At 42.8% G+C, this 21,329-nt stretch overlaps 1 protein-coding gene across 6 annotated transcripts in view; it reads right to left on the reverse strand.

The window, feature by feature from the left end:
• Positions 1-21,329, reverse strand: part of LOC142244310 (uncharacterized) — a 417,067-nt gene that overhangs the window by 250,055 nt on the left and 145,683 nt on the right. For all 6 annotated transcript variants that reach the window (XM_075316518.1, XM_075316516.1, XM_075316515.1 and 3 more), the window contains 2 exons: positions 20,167-20,274; positions 17,831-17,873 (listed from right to left, as the gene is read on the reverse strand). In XM_075316518.1, the coding sequence (XP_075172633.1) occupies positions 17,831-17,873; positions 20,167-20,274 (151 nt within the window). The remainder of the gene's footprint in view (positions 1-17,830; positions 17,874-20,166; positions 20,275-21,329) is intronic.

Here is a 21,329-nt window from a genome sequence, read left to right on the forward strand (position 1 = left end):
TCCAAATAACCATCCCTGAGGTTAGAGCGGATGACTTTCAATATCACAAACGTTACGCACTTTTCATTCCCACCATGGCTCTCCCAGATGTGACGAGCCAGGGGTATATCTCTCTTCTGTCGGATGTCACCGATATGCTCACCAATGCGTCTTCGGACCTCTCTTATCATTTTGCCCACATAGTTTAGGGGGCAACTACAGGTGGCCATATAGACCACTGCACTTTATTTACAATTGGCGAAGTCTCTTATCTCGTACTGCTTACCGGTAATGGCGCTGGAGAAAGATTTCGTAACTGTAATCCAGCTGCAGTACTTGCAATTTCCACACCGGTAGCAGCCCAATGGCTTTCTATCCAGCCACGTGCCTGGTGGAGTTGGTCTCGTGTACAAACTATGCACCAACTGGTCCCTTAGTGAGGCCCCCCTTCTATAGGTTATAGAAGGACGAGTGGTGAGCACATCCTGAAAATCCGGATCCGCTAGAAGGATACCCCAGTGCTTATTAAAGATAGAGCGCACCTGTTCAGAACGAGAGTCAAAAGCACCAATGACTCGAATGGGTTCTTTATAACAAAGACTCCCTTGTGCGCTCTAAGGTGTTTTTAAAAGCACCTCGTAGTATATTGTCCGGGTATCCTCTATCTTGGAATCTCATTCTCAAGTCTCCAGCTTGCGTATGAAAATCCTGCTCCTGGGAACAATTGCGCCTTAGGCGCAAATATTGTCCCTTCGGAATTCCACTCCTGAGGGGGCATGGATGGAAACTATCCCACCTCAGGAGACTATTTGTGGAAGTTGGTTTTCGATACGTTTTTGAGACAAGGGATCCAGACTCATCAATTGTAAATGTGACATCCAAGAAAGACAGAGTGTTTTCGTGAATTTCGCTTGTGAAGGATAATCCGAACTGATTAGAATTGATGCAACTCATGAACTCCCTAAATTCGTCCCTACTGTCAGACCAAATAATAAAAACATCATCGATGTATCTCCCCCAGAACTGGATCAATGGGATCCACCAGGGGGAGCCATCGGTGAAGATGGCACTTTCCTCCCACCAGCCCAGGAGCAGATTTGCGTACGATGGGGCACATGAACTCCCCATCGCGGTGCCCCTGTGCTGGTGGAAGTACTTGCCATCAAAAACAAAAAAATTTCGAGTAAGGACAAATTTCAAGAGTTCCAAAACCATCTTGCTATGAGGTCCTAGATACACTGCTCGTGAACGCAAATAATGTTGTACAGCCTCCATACCCTTATCATGGGGTATGGAGCTGTACAGAGCCTCCACGTCAATGGAAGCCAGATACACTCCCCTATCCAGAGCGAGTCCCTCCAGCTTGAGCAGTAGATCTCCTGTATCGCAGATATATGATGGAAGGCTCAAAACAAACGGTTTTAGAATCTTGTCGACATACACGCTGACATTTTGCGTGATGGAACCTACGCCAGAAACTATAGGGCGTCCCCGTAGGGGTGGGTACCCCTTATGAATCTTGGGGAGCACATAAAAGGTTGCCATCAGAGGTTTTACGGGGGTCATAAATTCATATTCATTCTTGGAGATGAGATGATTCTCCAAAGCTTGAACCAGAATATTATCCAGTTCCATAACAAGAGAGTCAGTAGGGTCCGCCTTAAGAATATTATACGTATTGTGATCATTAAGCAGGGAATAACACATAGTACGATATGTCTCATGGTCCATAACCACCATGTTCCCCCCTTTATCTGAGGGCTTGATGATTATGTTGGGGTCATCTTTGAGAGTCCGTAAGGCCTTCCGTTCTCTCTCAGATAGATTATCCACCACAGTACCCCCTCTAATACGTTGCATATCATCCTCCACCAACTTGAGAAAAATATCCACGCTCGTGAGATCACTACTAGGTGGAAATTTTTGGCTTTTCTTCCTCAAGTCAGTAAAGGGACCCCAGCCTCTGTTACGTGTTCCTTCCTCCAATAGATCTGCCAGCACATTGACAGCCTCAAGATCAGAGATTTCAATGCCAAGCTGTTTGCATTTTTCTCGATCATTGTTCTTAAAGAATTTGTGCCACCTAAGTTTCCTAATAAATAGATGGAGATCTTTCGTCCAACCGAAACAATCAAAAGGCAAGGTCGGTATAAAAGTAAGTCCTTTATGTAGGACAGAAACCATATCCTCCATTAGGCTGAGGGTTGACAGATAATGTGCATGTTACTAGAGTTATTTATTTCTTTTGCTCTCGTCTCCGCAAATCGTGTGTTTTGGTTGTCCCTCCCTCTAAAAAAAGAGGGGGATACAAAAGAAGAGGAGGAGGACGAGGCAGAAACACCGGGAACACTGGGGGTACACCGGAGATGCACCACTTGGAAAATGTTGTGCTCCCACTGCACCTTCTGATGATTGTGGGTAACGGTCCCCTCTGATTGTACCATCTTGGTCTGGAATAACGTCTCCCCTGATAATTTCTACCTCTGGTTCTGTTCTTATTCCTGAAAAAATCAGATCGCTCTGAGTCAGAGACGTCCTGATCTGATGAGGAAATGTCCGAATAAAGCCTGTGTTGAGGGGGAGGATTAGACTTGTGATCAAAATTAAAAGCCTTTTTATCCTTGAAGTCACTCAAGTCACGCAAGAATTGCTTGTGCTTACGTTTTTTTAGGTTGTTTTGGTATTTTTCAATGTTGTTTTGAAGGAATGTCTCCTTTTTACCAAAATCAGCCTCACTTTTGAACTCCAAAGCTTTCTTCCGAAGCTCATCCAATTCAGATAGTGTTTTGGTATAATTTTGCCTTTCCTTCTCAAGGATAAGGTGCATGAAACGCAGAGAGGAAGAGAAAGATTCTCTCTCCCACGCTGCCAAAAATTCTGGATCTTGTAACTTTGGCGCGGGTGAGATATTGATTCGCAAACCTCTCAGCACTATATTATGTTTGATATAATTTTCAAAAGCTTTGGTTTCCCACCATGCCCTTGAGTTTTCAAAATACAAGTCTTGCAGTTCTTTAAAGACCTGTTTCAAAGAGGGGGAATCGGAGTCAACAGAGCTACATTCATCTGTTGAAAAGACCTGAGCTGCATCCTTCAACCAACTGTCGGCATTAAGTGGGCCTGATAGAAAACTCGCCATAAGTGAATTAATCCAAGAACTAACAGAGTTAAATAGATGGGTAGAGTGCTCAAAAAGGGACTAACATGTAATCTCAACCCTATTTTAAAATGTGCAATTTTTATTAATATTCATTAAAATGTACCCACAAACAGACACACAAACACATAAATGAGAATGGATCACTATATCCTTGTAAATAACCAAGGAGTTTTATATACACACTCACTTTAGGAAAGGGAAGGGAAACTAATATAGCCCTATAAGGGTAGTGTATGACACCATAAGTTACCGGGCGCCCCCATTCCACGTCGGCTCTCCCTCTCCCTGACCCTGATATAGGGATGGGATGGAAAGCCCTATAGTGGTGCTTGCACAGTACAATATATATGAGTTCCCAAATGGTAATACTCCTCCCTGTATTGTTTTCCTTAGATCAAGAAGGTATCAATTTACTGATCTATAACCAGGAATTCCTATTGATGATACTAGCACTGTACAAGATGTATAGACTTCTATTCCTAATAAATTATCTTTATGCAAGGTTACAGGCCATGGATTGTTATTGAACAGGACCTGCTGCCGTCTCCCCTTAGCCTCCTGATGAACCTCGGAAGGGAGAGGAGAAACGCGTTGAGGCCTGGCAGGCCTGGATTCCTGCTTCTCAGGGAAGTAATTCATCTTTTCTCCCTGTTATACTATATGATATAGAATATGATTGGAGCAACCTTTTCTATTTTGCAGTAATTTGCAGGGGTGTCTGTATCCCATTTTTCTTTCAGCTCCTGGGGTATAATGGGGAGATTATCTGAGCCCCTTGTGATATGACTCCCATCCCTATATCAGGGTCAGGGAGAGGGAGAGCCGACGTGGAACGGGGGCGCCCGGTAACTTATGGTGTCATACCCTCAGTTGTTAGGTAGGGATACACTACCCTTATAGGTCTATATTAGTTTCCCTTCCCTTTCCTAAAGTGAGTGTGTATATAAAACTCCTTGGTTATTTACAAGGATATCGTGATCCATTCTCATTTATATGTTTGTGTGTCTGTTTGTGGGTACATTTTAATGAATATTAATAAAAATTGCACATCGCAAAACTGATAGAGACATACCCCAAGCGACTTGCAGCTGTGATCGCAGCAAAAGGTGGCTCTATAAAGTATTAACTTAAAGGGGCTGACTAATATTGCACGCCTCAATTTTCAGTTTTTTAAAAAAATTGAAAATAAGCATTAAATATCGTTCACCTTAACAAATTGTGTCCAACTTGATTTTTCACCATAAAATTTAAAATTTTTATCTTTATGTTTGAAGCCTGAAATGTGGGAAAAGGTTGAAAAATTCCAGAGGGCCGAATACTTTCGCAAGGCACTGTAAATACAACCTCAGTAAAAAATAATGCATCTACTGTCCTTTGGTATTGTTCGGGGTCAACAAATAGTTAACAAGTCCTATGGTCATCTATGATAGGGATTCCCATGCGGTCATGTAGTAACTGAACCAGTTGGACCCTTAGGGGTACTTTGCACACTACGACATCGCAGGTGCGATGTCGGTGGGGTCAAATCGAAAGTGACGCACATCCGGCGTCGCTGTCGATATCGCAGTATGTGAATCCTTTTACATACGATTGAGCGCAAAAGCGTCGTTATCGTATGATCGATGTAGGGTCCGACATTTCCATAATTTCGCAACAGCGACGGTACGATGTTGTTCCTCGTTCCAGCATGCAGCACACATCGCTGTGTGTGAAGCCGTAGGAGCGAGGAAAATCACCTTACCTGCGTCCTGGCTGCAATGCGAAAGGAAGAAGGTGGGCGGGATGTTTACGTCCCGTTCATCTCCGCCCCTCGGCTCCTATTGGCCGCCTGCCGTGACACGTCGCTGTGATGCCGCATGACCCGCCCCCTTAGGAAGGAGGCGGTTCGCCGGCCAGAGCGACGTCGCAGGGCAGGTAAGTGCATGTGAAGCTGCCGTAGTGATAATGTTCGCTACGGCAGCAATCACAAGATATCGCTGCTGCGACGGGCGCGGGGACTATCGCGCTCAGCATCGCAGCATTGGCTTGCGATGTCGTAGTGTGCAAAGGGGCCCTTAATCTTCAGGATATCCCATAAAAAGGTGAAAAACATTGGAAACAGTCTCAAGGGCATGTCGTAATTGTAAGTACTGTAGAAAAGTTAATAGTTTGGAAGATTCAGCTCTTCTTTTAGCATTGTTAAAAGATTAAGTGCTGAAGGCTCAAAGATCTGACCAAGGTAGAACAATCTTGCCCTTTTCCTTAAGGATTACATAAGTTTTTATTGCCTTTCCAAAACACAAACAAAATGTGTGTTTTTTATATGTGGCTCTTATTCACATTTATGAGGAAAACCTGCAAATAAAATGCATCTTTACTGCAACAAAATGTGATAGGCTGCAGATTTAAAAATCATACCGCAAATCAGTTCCTACAGCATAACCGTGGACATCACATTATATAAAAGACATTTTGCTGGAACTGTAATATGCTGCGTTTTTTGGACATAAAAATATGTAGTGGAAACAAAATGCACCATATAATCATTGTGGCAACTATGCCTGAGGCCTGAAACACACGTCCGCAAATAACACGTGCGTGTCTTGCGGTCCGTTTTTCGGGTCAATGTTCCGTTTTGGATGTCCGTTTCTCCGGTACGTGTGACATCAGTGTGATGGTGTATGCTTGCCGTGCGTGCGTGTTGAATGACCGTGTATGCGTGAGAAACGTACGTGTCCATGTGCAGTCTGTGTGTCTTGAGCCGTTTCACCATTTAAAAAAAAAAACAAAAAAAACACACGGACCGTACGGAAAACACACGTCCGTGTCACGTACGTGCAGACACGGACCCATTGACTTTAGCGGGTCCGTGTCTGCGTGATGCTGGCGAAACGCGGACATGTCATTCGTGTTAAACGCACACACGTACAAACCACACGGACACACGTGTGTTCGTGCCGCCGGTACGTGTCAAAAAGTCCCAAACACGTACCAGCGGCAAGGATGTGTGTTGCAGGCCTAAAAGGGACTTGTTGTTCACCTTCTACTAGATACTGGGAAAGAACATTACATATAGTCAGGACCAATTGCAGCTTTTCTGCTGCTGAGATAAAAAGTTGAAGAGTAACTGTCATATTTTTTTTTTTATAACATAAATCTATAGTACACATGGAAATACGCAACTTTGTACTATAGCTAATGAGGGAAATCTGACAAGCCCGCCCTCATTTCAGTTTCCAGAGTCCGGAAGTGAGGGAAAATCTGAAGTGCCATCACAGGAAGTAGGAGATTCTCAGCCAATGATCTTGAGTAGTAATGGGCAAACCCGAACTGTGAAGTTCGGAGTTCATACTGAACACATAGTGATCGTGCACACGATCCCGAACACGAGCTTTCCTGAGAAGCTCGTGTTACAATTCGGGTCCAGGGGCTGTAAAAGAAAAAAAGCACATTATTAAGAAACATTCTGATTATACTTACAGGTCCCGCGACGCGTCTTGCAGAATCTGTCTTCCGGCCACTTCTGCGTCTGATCATTACTGTGCGCCCAGGTAACCACCACTGACTAAAGGACCTTCCATGACATCATAGCCATGTGACCAGTCTGGTGTGAATGTTGTATAGACATTGGCTTACAGACTGGTCCCATGGCTATGAGGTCATGGAAGGTCCTGTTAACTTCCGGGGGTATTCATTGCACTGCTCTTCACTCGGCAGTCTTTGGCTGTTTTCAGCCATGTTTGCGGTGACGTCAGGGATCACCCGAGTCCATGGCTCGCGATTGAACTTTGACTATCACTGTGCAAGTGTCGCATCACATGACCCGGCATGGCGCACACTCTCCCGACAGGAGCAGGTCGGCTGCATGTATTTCCATGCAACTGAGGCGCTCCTGTCAAAAATCATACCCTCAGTGTCGGCCTGCTTCTCACTCTGTAGAGAAGCTTGTCTTTACAAAGCGATGAAGCAGAGCTGACAATGCTCTCCCTGCTTCTCGTTCTGTAGAGACACTTGTCTGTACAGAGTGATGAAGCAGAGGTGACATTGCTCTCTTTGCTTCTCACTCTGTAGAGACAGTTTTCTCTACAGAGCAATGAAGCAGAGCTGAAATGGCTCTCCCTTCTTCTTGATTTGTATAAACATTTGTGATGAAGAGTGATGAAGCAGAGCTGACATTTCTCTACCTGTGGACTACGTCGGACTAAGGATTTTTTTTATAATAAAGATGGAGTCTCTAAATTTTTTTGTTTTATATCTAATAAAAAAAATTCTGTGTTGTGTTTTGTTTTTACAGTTTACTACAAATTCATGGTGCCATGTCTAATTTGGCGCAACACCATGAATTTCGGGCTCAGTACCAGCTGAGAATACAAACTGGTATTAACTCCTTTATTACCCAGCATACAACCACCATCAGGGCCGCTGGACAAGCCGGGTAAAGCACCTGGCAATGGCGCTAAGAAACAATACGCCATTTCCAGGAGCGGCTGTGGGCTGAGTTTTTTAGCGTGGGGGGCCCAGAACGCTTGGGCCTTACCACACTGAGAATCTCAGACTCCAGCTGCCTGGCTTTACCTGACTGGCAATCAAAATACGGCGGGAGCCCACACATTTTTTTTTTTTTTTTTTTTAGATAATTAAAAACAAAATTAATTGGCTTCCTGCATTTTGATTGCCAGCCAAAGTAAAGCCAGGAAGATGGGGATGGCAGCCAGTAGCCATCTGCTTTATCTGCGCTGACAATCAAAAATACTGCGGAGCGCTACATCAAATTTTATTTATTTATTTTTACACTACTATATGTGTGAGGGACCCAACAGACAATCACAGATGCTGTCACGCAAATGGGATTCTGTGATTGGCTGTTGGAATAACCTGTAATCTGCCCATACATTCTAAATGCTAGAATATATGGGCTGGTTTCAGGTTACTACAGCATCCAATCACAGATGCCCACTCTGTGACGTGACAGCGTCTGTGATTGTCTGTTATTTTAACAGTAAAATAAAACAACAACACAGAGAAAAAAATATTTTATTAGAAATAAAACAGAAGACATTTAGGACTATATCTTTATTACTCAAAAAGAAACCCTCCGACATAGTCCAAAGGCGAGCAAGCATCTTCAGCTCTGCTACATCTGACTTGCAGAACCTTCCATGACATCATAGCCATGTGACCAGTCTGGTGTGAATGTTGTTACCTCGTGGGTTACAGGACCTTCCATGACGTCATAGCCATGTGACCAGTCTGTAACCCAATGTCTGTACAACATTCACAGCAGACTGGTCACATGGCTATGACATCATGGAAGGTCCTGTAAGTCAGTGGTGGTTACTGGGGGGCACAGCAATGATCGGACCCGGAAGCAGAAGCGGCCGGGAGACAGCGGCTGAGCCGGTCTGCAGGAAGCGTCGCGGGACCTGTAAGTATAACGACAATGTTTATTATTAACTATATTCTTTATGTTACATTTTACAGACACCTGCCCCCCCCCCCCCCCCCCGCCCAATCCCATAACTGTAAAGTCAAAGTACGGTGTTCGGACGCAAGTTTGTGTTATCTCAGAACCCAAACTAGAGCTTTACAAAACGTTCGGGCGAGGCCCATCACTAATCTTGACACAATAAGATCAGCTCAAGGTACAGGAAGATTTGGCAGAGTATTTAGTTAAGTGATTATCTATGGCTGTTTGTTTACATTAAGCAGAAATGACAATGGCCATCAATATCGAACCATATTGCATGCCGCTACAATATTATACAAAAAAAAAATACAAAAAAAAAAAAAAAAAAAAAACAGTTTGCACTCTGATAATGCTAAAGTATGGAAACCATGAATATGTGAACATGGACCTGCATTACTGCTAAGGAAAATCTGAGAAAAATGAGATATTTAGCATATATAAATGGCCATTTGTATATCTGCCCAGTTGCCCCTTCACGGCATATCTCGTAACTGGGTCCCTAACGCTACGCTGAAGCCTCTCTCTAGGTTAAAAACCTCCTGTGTATGGGCAAGTAGGAACCTGCTATATAGGATAAGATTACCTGTGGCAACTGGGGGAAGGGTGCACGGTCAGAAGGTATGACCCTCTGCATATAGACAATTTTTTTGTATTTTTTTTTTTTTTGTATTTTTTTTTGTATTTTTTTTTGTATTTTATGTCATGTTCAGTTATGCACCTGTTCACACGTCAGGTCGAGGAGTGCAGTCAGTCTTTTTTGTCTATATGCAGAGGGTCATACCTTCTGACCGTGCACCCTTCCCCCAGTTGCCACAGGTAATCTTATCCTATATAGCAGGTTCCTACTTGCCCATACACAGGAGGTTTTTAACCTAGAGAGAGGCTTCAGCATAGCGTCAGGGACCCAGTTACGAGATATGCCGTGAAGGGGCAACTGGGCAGATATACAAATGGCCATTTATATATGCTAAATATCTCATTTTTCTCAGATTTTCCTTAGCAGTAATGCAGGTCCATGTTCACATATTCATGGTTTCCATACTTTAGCATTATCAGAGTGCAAACTTTTTTTTTTTTTTTTCTGTATTTTATGTCATGTTCAGTTATGCACCTGTTCACACGTCAGGTCGAGGAGTGCAGTCAGTCTTTTTTGGCTACAATATTATACATCAGTTACTACTACAAAGACAGGAGATACAATGAGTATATATGCAATAAGAATACATTTTATTGATATGAATAAGATATACGTAAGATAGCATGGACAATAAAAACAACTACCAATAAATCAAGGGGGGCACAAGGTATTGAGTGTATGAAAATTATCATTGGTTGTCAATGTATAGGCATGGCACAGGACAAAAAGATATAATACTATAATGGGACTCAGTCCATATATGTCTGTCACTGGTAGTCGTGGGAGAGGTAAGGCCACTCAAGACTATATTAGAAAGACCCAAAGTACAAGGATGTAATACAACAGGAATACCCCAGTCAATTTAGACAGTAAAAAAGAAATTTTTATACAAAGTGCACATACCCAGAAGGAGCAGGATCACCACCAACTTGGTGGTGATCCTGCTCCTTCTGGGTATGTGCACTTTGTATTGATTATGTATTAGGTGTTGTCCTTGTATTAACTATACTGTATTTTATATGACCTTGTTTTCTTATGTATGAGTCCTTCGGGACCCCGGTATAGCTGTATGCACTTGCACTTTATTGTTAAAAATTTCTTTTCTACTGTCTAAATTGACCGGGGTATTCCTGTTGTATTACATCCTTGTACTTTGAGCCTTTCTAATATAGTCTTGAGTGGCCTTACCTCTCCCACGGCTACCAGTGACAGACATATATGGACTGAGTCCCATTATATTACTATATCCTTCTGTCCTGTGTTGTGCCTATGTACTTCTTTTTTGATTAGCCTTACCTTTCCCACGGCTACCAGTGACAGACACATACTGACTGAGTCCTATTGTATTATACTCTTCTGTCCTGTGTTATGCCTCTACATTCCTTATTAGATTGGCCTTATCCTTCCCACGGCTACCAGTGACAGACACATATGGACTGAGTCCCAGTGTATTATACCTTTCTGTCCTGTGTTGTGCCTACACACACTTTTTTATTAGATTGGCCTTACCTTTTCCACGACTATTAGAGACGGACACATACGGACTGAGTACCATTGTATTATACCTTTCTGTCCTGTGTTGTGCTTATACACCTTTTTGGCCTTACCTTTCCCATGTCTACCAGTGACAGACATATATGGACTGAGTCCCATTATATTATTATATCTTTTTGTCCTGTGTCATGCCTATACATTGACAACCAATGATAATTTTCATACACTCAATACCTTGTGTCCCCCTTGATTTATTGATAGTTGTTTTTATTGTCCATGTTATCTTGCGTATGTCTTATGCATATCAATAAAATATATTCTTATTGCATATATACTCGTTGTATCTCCTGTCTTTGTATATTGTGCGAGTAGTGGATGCACCCTGCCGGGGCACATATGTGGCACCCCAGGGTTCAGTTGCCACAAATATACAAGTACCTGGGCAGGGAAGGATCTCCACATTAGGTAATCCCACATACAACATTTCCACTCCAAGCCTGGAGGGGGAGCTCTACAAGTCGAGTTCAGGTGAGGTCCCCTTTAAATCCAGGTTTGGAGGCGGAGTCAGAGAGACAGTTGACAGTTGGAGAAAAGGAGACTGTGCGAGCAGAGAGTGAGGGGAGACATCAAAATGGAGAGGGAAGTGCTTAGCCCGCACAAGTAACTGTGTGACCGCCTGAGGGATCAAGAGTGAGGCAAAAGAGGAGTGACCGGGGAGGTGGAGCCAGACCGGTTCATCCCCAAGGTACAGCGCTGATTATCGGACACCGGCGTCCGAGATTGTGAGGGATCTAATCTGCCCAGCAATAAAGACCGGGGGCCAGGGAGACTGCAGATCTCCTGGCCGCAGCAGCACCTGAAGGCAAAGCCGCTACACAGAGCTTAGGGACCGCAGTAAGTACAACAGTGCCCCTTAGAGAACCTCCCGCCGCCTGCCATACAGGTGAAGACAGTGAGAGAGGGACAAGGTATAGCTACAAGCAGCCTAGTACCAAGGAGAAACAGCGCAGCAGGGAGGCCACACAATCGACCTGGTGCAGAGATCCTGAACTGTTCCCAGATTAACCAAAAACTGTATCATCAGAAACTGAACCCATTTTTAATAACACCTGCAAGTAAAATCTGGTCAGAGTTAATGAATTGGTGTGACGCACTTTATTTTTTCATCTGAGGAGCCATAGGCTGCTGCACTAAAGTGACAGTTGAAAAGGCTGTGAAGAAAAACCGCCATATCTGTGTACTACTAAAACTGCCCTGGGGACCCCGCTTCACCTACGGCAAGCGTAAATAACTGGCTGCCTAACCATCACCCCAGAGGTCTGACCTGCAGCCCTAGTAACCATACTGGAACCGTAGGTGGCGTCACAAAATACTTTTATTTATTTATTTATTTTATTTTTTTTTTTTTTTATTATTAATTGACTTTCAGCGACCACCAGGGCCACGGAACCGGGCACAGGCCCCCGTGACATAATCCCATTAACCAACACCCGGAACCGAGTACCCCACGGCCCTGGGGCGGGTCACATACATACCGACAGCGTGCACACCATATGGCTCATTTATTGGGAAGTGTTCTCATTATCAGTTACTACTAACCTAGGGGATTCTCAGTGCCTGTATGAAGAAACTGCGCAATTTATTTCAGTAGTTATGGCATTATTAAATTTGAATCAGTGTGAACTCCCAAATGGTATATACATGGTCTATGGGGAGAAAGCCTACAGATGGATTCCCAAGGGAGTGGAGGGAACCTGCACAGCAGCCAGACTTGAACCAGCAACATGGGTATGGGAGGATAATGATTTCCCATACAAAAATATTCCTCAGCATATGCTTGCAAAACGTGATGCTGAGACAAAACCAGATAAGCCGTCATTTACACATTTATTCAATACCCCATGGTATGCACAAGCAGGGATGATTCAGATATGCCCACTGGGAGTAATATTTGGAACAATGAGAAATGCCCAAATGAATCAAGAGTTGGGAGATATATTTGATAATGTAACTAATCTCTTATTTGATGCATTACATATAGAATCAGCATATACAGTATAAAACAGCTTATTGTTAAAACAAATCAGCACTCAATGGTGCTAGACCAGGGGTGGGCAATTCATTTTTCCATGGGGCCGCATGAGAAATTGGGATGGTTTTAGAGGGTCGGACTAATATAATTAATTCAGTTTTACCCAATACTGTATATACATAAACAAACAGTAAGTGAAACAATACAAAGATTCAATGAAAATAAGGACCTAATTACATCATTATTTAATGAGATGATGAACTTTAATGACCTTGAGATTCTTCACTTTAGAAAATTGTCAACTTTAGGTCGGTTTCAGATGTCCGTGTTTTAGGTACATGTGATATCAGTTTTTTTAACACGGACGCCACACGTACCCATGTTGTTATTTGCGGTTACTCACACATTCCATGTTTTCACACGGACCGTGTGACCCCTCGTGGCCCCGCACGCACACACGCAGACATGTCTGTTTTTTCACCGGTAGCACGAATGTCTCACAGATCGCACACTGATGTGATCCGTGTGACATCAGTGTGACATCAGTGTGACACATACCGGAGAAAACACGGGTCTTTTTAATAAAAAGATTTTCTATATTTACCTATCTCCAGCGGTGCGGTCTCCGGCTCTGCTGTCTCCTGCTCCTGACTCCTGCTCATTATACTCACTGAATATTCAGTGCCTTGTGGAGCTGGAAGCGGGGACAGCGCTGGGGACCGCATCGCTGGGTGAGTATACAGCAGAGTTTGTGTGTGTTCAGTCTATACATGCATGTGCACTTTATGTGTATATGTGCTCGGTGTATCCATGTGTAACTGCTTTGTGTGTATACATATGTGTGTATATGTGCTCTGTGTGGATGTGGGTGTGTGTAGTGAGAACCTGGAAGCCGGAGCATCGCGGGGACAGCATCGGAGACTCATCACAGTTCCCAATGAACTCTGATGAACCCGTGAAGCTGTAGCGCGGGTGTCGCAGGGGGGTCATCAGAGTTCATTGGAAACTCCGATGACCTCCTGGATGTCACTGTGCTTGCAGAATACACACTTGTCCCCACGGTGATGTCCTCAGCTGTGCTGTGCCCGGCGCTGTCACTGCGATGCTCCGGCTTCCAGGTCCTGAGTGCGGTGAATAATCGATGAATGAGCGGGTGTCATGAGCGGGAGGCAGCAGAGCCGAAGAAAGCAGGTAAATATGGAAAATCTTTTTATTTCAGACTCGTGTTTTCTCCGGTACCTGTCACACGTATGCAAAGAGGTACCGGAGAAACGCAATCAGGCCCTGTAATGGCGGTGTGCCGCTGCAGGGGGCGGGGGGGGGGGGGCGTGGTACCCGATGTAACTCCAGTACCACTAGCAGTTACGGGCTTTTCTCTGCGCTGATTCTAAGTACCACACCCGCTCTAGTTATGTTAGAGCTCCACACAGAGCTAATGCTGGGAGCACCACAATCAGGTGTCTGCTCTCAGCAGCAGGGGCGGACACTGACAGCTTGGGGCCCCTGTGCAAGAAATTGTATCAGGCCCCCTCTTCTATGGCGACAAGGCTGCATATAGTATAAACACACACACACACACACACACTATATATATATATACATACACAAACAATCCCTATATACTACATCCCTACACCCCTATATACTACACCTGTAATATACATCCCTACATCCCTATATACTACACCTGTAATATACATCCCTACATCCCTATATACTACACCTGTAATATACATCACTACATCCCTATATATATCACTACACCTGTAAAACTACATTCTCATATACTACATCACTACACCCCAAATATTAGTCACCAGTTACGGCCCTCCTCCCATTGTCCCCTCAGGTTACTAGTCCCCACTCACCTCTCCCTTCTTATTGTCCCCTCCTCAGGCACCTCCGTACGGGCCCCCGCCGAGATGCTTCTTCTCTTGTACGGGCCCTGGCTGCACCGCTGCTGTTCTTGTACGGGCCCCGGCTGCTGCACCTTCTCCTGCCGGGCGGGAACTTTTCAAATAGCACACACGCGCGCTGTACTGACGACATCAGGGCGTGCGAGTCAAAGAGAAAGGTGTCGGGCAGGGAACAGAGGACAGATTCCTGCGTTCCGCTGCCTACACTGTGTGGACCTGCAGGATCGCTCCCTGCCCGGCGCACAGCGTGTGATGAGGGAAATCTGACCTGGGGCCTCCTGAGCCTGGAGCTCCGGACAACAGGTCAGATTGCCCTCATCACTGACCGGCCAGCAAGGATGCCCTGAACCAGGTGGGCCGGTCAAAGACGGTAGGCGGGCTGGATGTGGCCCGCAGGTGACCCCTTGCCCAGGTCTGTGCTAGACTATCTCACTGCCTCTAGTGGAGGCTTTTGTCAGGTGGTAGGACCTTCATGTTGTTATTTCATTAACCCCGTAGGACTCATGCAGATTACACATGATATAGTCCAAGCAGAAAGATTAAAACAGAAATATAAAAAGGCTAATGCATTGGATGATCTACCCTTCCCCTCATGGCTCTCAAAGTTATATCCATTAAATTTGTTTAACGGTGTGGGTGAATGGATAACTGGAATAATTCAATATGTGATTCAAGGAGCTTTAGTAATATTGGTAATTGCAATACTGATAAAATTGTTTGTGTTTTCTTTTGAAGAAAATTCTAGGAGCTAATTGTAAATGTTTTTCAGGAAAACATAACATCAAAAAAGACAAAGACACTGAATCACTCCGTACTCAAGTACTGATGATAATGACTACCACAAAGAGATGCAGATGCATACTATCTGACAAGGAAACCCTAGTGGACCTGGCAGACTGCGCCCACTTCGGGAAAATCCTATGGAATTGACAAAACCACAAGAAAGTCAACAAAATGAGAACTTTAATACTGTGTAAAACACTAATATAAGTGTGCAACATACAAACACATTACACAGATTTAATAAACTATAGTATTATATCAAATACATCATATAATCTCAAAATAATACATATATATAATTTCCCTTTTTTTATATACATATATACCGCATTTTTTGGATTATAAGACACACTTTTCCTCCCAAAAATTTGGAAGGAAAATGAGGGGTGTGTCTTAAAATCCAAATATAGCTTACCGGGGGGGAAGCTGTCTGTGCAGTCCTGTGTGGGAGCGGCCAGGTGCGTGCAGGCGGTCAGGTGAGTGTTGCTGCGTACGGGTGGCCAGGTACCTGTCTGTGCCTGCGGCCAGGTGCCTGTCCCATCCGGCAGCCTCTGTGTGCGGGTAGCCGGCCTACTGGCTGCCACTCTGTCCGAGCAGGCAGGTGGCTGTTCAGCGAGTGTCCCAGTCTGTCCGCGGTCCCAGTTTCAAATCATGGCGCCGGGAGTCAGTGCCTGCGCAGATGGAGCTCTTGGATGACAGCTCCATCTGTGCAAGTGCCGCTCCGGGAGTCAGCGCGTGCGCAGATGGAGCTGTGGATGACAGCTCCATCTGCGCATGCGCCGCTCCGGGCGCCATCATTTGAACCGGGACTGGTTACAGACTGGGACACTCACCGCACCGGCCTGCTCCACCACTGACCCGCCACTGCCGCTGTCACTGACCCGCCTCTGCAACCACTGACCTGCCGCTGTCACTGACCCGCCACTGACACAACTGACCCACCGTCACTGCTAGCACAGCCTTGCCTCCTGTGACCCCACTCCACCACCGCTGCCGCCCCCTTCAGTAAGACAACAACGGAGTATAAGACGGACCACATTTTTTTACCTTTTATCTCTAAATTTGGGGTGCGTCTTATAATCTAGTCCGTCTGATTAAACGAAAAAATACGGTAATCATTGTTATCTACAGGCTTAGGCAAAGGGAAAGGAAAGCTGACCAGCAGGGTCTGTCTGAATGACATCGCCCCATAATATGCGTAATGGAAGCCTTGTGTATTGGGAGTAGAACAACTCTGTGGACTTTAAGATAGGCAGGGAAAAGTTAGGGAATAAGCAGGGAAACGTTAGGGAATAGAAATGATAAAAAGAGGGGAATTGTTAAAGAAGACACCATTTTGTTAGTTTCAGCCATCTTGTGTCTGTTTTCTAAAAGTTATCATGTTCAATTCTCGCATGCAGTCTTGACCTATTTCCATTTGGCAGAACATAGGGGCCATAGACAAAGATGGAGGAAAACAGAATTCATGGAAATGTATGTTTTTTGAATATTTTTCAGAAATGCCAAGAAACAGATTTCTTTTGACCTTTAGGATTAATGTTGATTCCCTTGTTTTCTCATCATGGTTATTTGCCATGGTCAGAACCAAAGACTGTCCATGTTCAGCCAAATTACAAAAATCCTGTAATTGTACTCATGTCAAACATGATAAAGCATTCATTGTATTATATAATCCGTTATGCATGTAACAATCTATTTTTATATACTTCATAAATATTGGGCGGCATGGTGGCTCAGTGGTTAGCACTAGAGCCTTGCAGCGCTGGGTTCAAATCCCACCAAGGACAACATCTGCAAGGAGTTTGTATGTTCTCCACATGTTTGCGTGGGTTTCCTCCAGGTTCTCCTGTTTCCTCCCACATTCCAAAAACAGAGATAGGGAATTAAATTGTGAGACCCAATGGGGACAGTGTTGCCAATGTATGTAAAGCGCTGTGGAATTAATAGCGCTATATAAATGATTATTATATTATTATTATTATTATTAACCTATATAAAGCACTCTATTATAATAAAGAAGTGTGACCCTCAATTGCAAGACCTGATTCTGTGTCTTTCTGTTGAGTGTTTCCACGAACACTGTGCCGATCCTTTTTATTATCAGGTCTGCCTGAGTACAATTTACAGTCTCTAACAAGGAACTTGTACAGTAGTATCCAACCCCTTTAATGAAACATAATGCACAGTGGAGGGAGATAACTATGCATGCTCAGGTAAATAGATTGCCGGTTGTTGCTTATTTATGTATTGTGAAATGTAGGGCGCTAGACAAACTGCGTAAATGAAGTGGATCTTCTCGTCCCAATGTTTTCACAGATAGTAATTAAATAAATTCTAGATTTGCCCATTTGCTGGTATTTTCAAATAATCAAAGAAAACTCACCGGGAAAGAGGTTTTCTACACCTGCTGGATTATTTAATTTACCCTACAAAAATCAAAGTGGGAAAATTTCTATTCAATGAGCTGTAGCAATACACAAAATTGTACAGAATGGCTAACATAAAAGATAAATTAAAACAGCCATAAGCATAAAAGTTGCATAACAGAAAGTGTGAGGGAAAAGACAAAAAACAAACCTTTTGCAATTTAACAGGACAACCACGGTTCGCATATACAATTGTTTCTCAAAATTACAATTTGTATTTTCTTCTTCTAGGCTTAAAGCACCATTCCAGCATTTTGATTTGTGCTACAAAGCTAAATTCCCTGACCCTAGTCTTTAGCTTACCAGCTGCCGTCTTCAGCTGTTCACAGCGACGCTTTAATCCTGTGCATTCATCTTGTGACTGCAATGTCTGACTGATCAAAAGTCAGAGGTAACCGTCACAACCCCTCAATGCAAGAATTGAGAGCTCTCAGGCTTGTATTGCGTTGTGTTTACAAGATCGCCCAACAAACACTGAAGTAATCTGGCAGATCACAAACTACCGACCAGCTGAAGCGGCTCCGATAAAAGATGAAGATGGTGGCTGGCAAGTATGAAACTAGGTGCAGGGAACTGAGATAGTAGCACCACTCAAGCGCTCCAATAAAAAAAAAAAACGCTGGAGGGGTACTTTAAGAATCCTTACAGTTTTTTAAAATAATAACCAAAATGCATCGCGGTCCGGTCCAATGGGTGTCGCTGGTCTCGGTACGGCGCCTCCTCTCTTCTTTAAAGTCATCGTCCTAATTCCCAGCTCCATGTGGATGATACGTCCTACATCAGCCACACAGAGTCCTCCAATGAAGAGTATGTATGGTCATGCACTTGCTCACTACAAGTATTGTAGTGCACAAGCACGGGTATTCTTTGACTTTTCTCCGCGTTAAACTACTTTAAGAGAGAAGTGCACGTGCACAGGAGCGCAATGGGGGCCTCTATGTGGATGACATAGAATGCGTCATCTGCACAAAGCAAGAGGACGGTGATGGAAAGAAGAGAGGAGGCCCAGGACTGAGACCAGCAACGCCTATCGGACTCGACCGCCCAGCAAGTGAGTATAATAAAAGTTTTTATTTATGTTATACAGAGCGGCCTGGGCACTTACATACAGTGTTCTAGAATGCTGTATATAAGGGCTTACTGATGGTGGCCGCAGCTTATAAGGGAAAAATCTGGTGACTGTAAACTATTGTCATGTTCTTTGTTCTGTTATGAATAAAACATGGCTATGAAAGATTTCCAAACCATTGCATTCTTGTTTATTTTACATTTCGCACAGTATCCCAAATTTTTGGAAATTGGGGCTGCATTTGCGAATGAATGACCTTTAGGTAAATATTATTTATAAAATGCGCACTTTATTTTACTGCACATGTTGTTAAAATGTAGAATAAAAATAAGTTAAGTGGTTCTAAATGGATAACCAAGAAAATGAACTTATGACAGAATTATGGACGTCATTCACAACCCTGAGTTTCAATGTTTAAAAGGAATCTGTCGGGTGGTTTTTGCTATATAAAAAAATAGGGACTAACATGTAATCTCAACCCTATTTTAAAATGTCCAATTTTTATTAATATTCGTTAAAATGTACCCACAAACAGACACACAAACATATGAATGAGAATGGATCACGTTATCCTTGTAAATAACCAAGGAGTTTTATATACACACTCACTTTAGGAAAGGGAAGGGAAACTAATATAGCCCTATAAGGGTAGTGTATCCCTATCTAACAACGGAGGGTATGACACCATAAGTTACCGGGTGCAATGTGGTAAATATACCTGTTAGAATCTATTAAAAATAAATGTTAAGTTTTAGATAGGGTTTATGAATATTGGTTGTACATCCCTAAACTAGTGTAATTTATGCTTTATGCTTTATACTGGTCACTGTTCTTTGATAGGGGGTGCTGGTCTATATATATATTATATATATATATATATATATATATATATATATATATTATATATACACATATATATATATATATATATATATATATATATCATGCATGTACACACACAAAAACACAATTAGTAAGAGATCCACATTCTAAAAGGGAATACAGCAGGGTGTATAATATATGTATATATACACCCTCACATATATGTCTTGTTGTATACATACAGATGCAGGGGGTGGGGGGTGTTGGCAGCATTCAAAGAAATCAAGTGAGCTCTGCTGAATGCAGACCCACCCTTCCATGTTGCAAACCGTGCAAACCAGTTAGTGTTTAGAGCCAGAAAAGGAATGAAAGTCTGGAACCATATACAATACATAGACTTACACATTGTTTAAATGCTTCTTCCACGACAATCCTCTTCAGCTCTTCTGCTTTCATGTTGTTTAATCCTCTAAGTTGTACATTTCTGAAGACTTTTGGCTGATTAGCTTTCTATTGAAATAAAAAAGGAAAAAAATGTGTGTTTGATAACTATCATTCAAAGGAAAAAAGTAGGACTTGATTAAAATAATAGATAAACCTGATAATATCACCACTATTTTTTAAAATACATTATCTTAGTGGTTGATCTACCATTCTTGAGATTAGCGAATGTCAGTAGTAGGGGTGGGGGACAAGTCATCAAAAGAAATCTGACAGTTGCCCCGCCCCTATCAAAGTGTATTAAACACGCCCCCCTTAATCAAATGGCTATCATTTGATATCCTTTTGATATCAAATGGCTATCATTTGATATCCTTTTGATATCAAATAAATATCATCTGATATCCTTTTGATATATCCTTTTGATATCAAATGGCTATCATCTGATATCCTTTTCATATCAAATGGCTATCATCTGATATTTGTTAGGTTGTTATGTTTCCCCTTAATCCTGTCCTATTATTTATCTGTCCAATAATTGTTCTCTTTTATATAGGTATTTTGATACTGTAATTTTCCGTTAATCAAATTGATATTCAAAGTGTATTATTGATATCAAATTGTCTTACTGACACGCTTACCCATTAAAAGAAACTTTATTCCTATAATAGTAGAATGTTCCCCATGATATTGTCAGTAGAATTATATATAGTATAATGTTCCCCATGAGTCTTATTGATACGATTACCCATGATATTAAATGAGAGAAGTCGGTCTTATTGATACGAGTACCCACGATATTAAATGAGAGAAGTCATTTTATTTCATATAATAGTATAATGTTTATTGAACCAAATCCACAATACACAGCAAATATCAAATCAATTATCATGTGAACAATATCAAAAATCAATACAGTTGAATATCCGCAATACACAGCAACCACAATACACAGCAAATATCAAATCAATTATCATGTGAACAATATCAAAAATCAATACAGTTGAATATCCGCAATACACAGCAATTATCAAAGCCGCAAATAACTGAGCAGTTGAATTTAGGATTCAAGCATCTTGTAGAAGCATTAGGGACAACAGCTGACTTTACAAGAGACCAGTTCT

Source organism: Anomaloglossus baeobatrachus, chromosome 6 (assembly GCF_048569485.1).
Source record: "Anomaloglossus baeobatrachus isolate aAnoBae1 chromosome 6, aAnoBae1.hap1, whole genome shotgun sequence".
NCBI classification, from domain to species: domain Eukaryota; kingdom Metazoa; phylum Chordata; class Amphibia; order Anura; family Aromobatidae; genus Anomaloglossus; species Anomaloglossus baeobatrachus.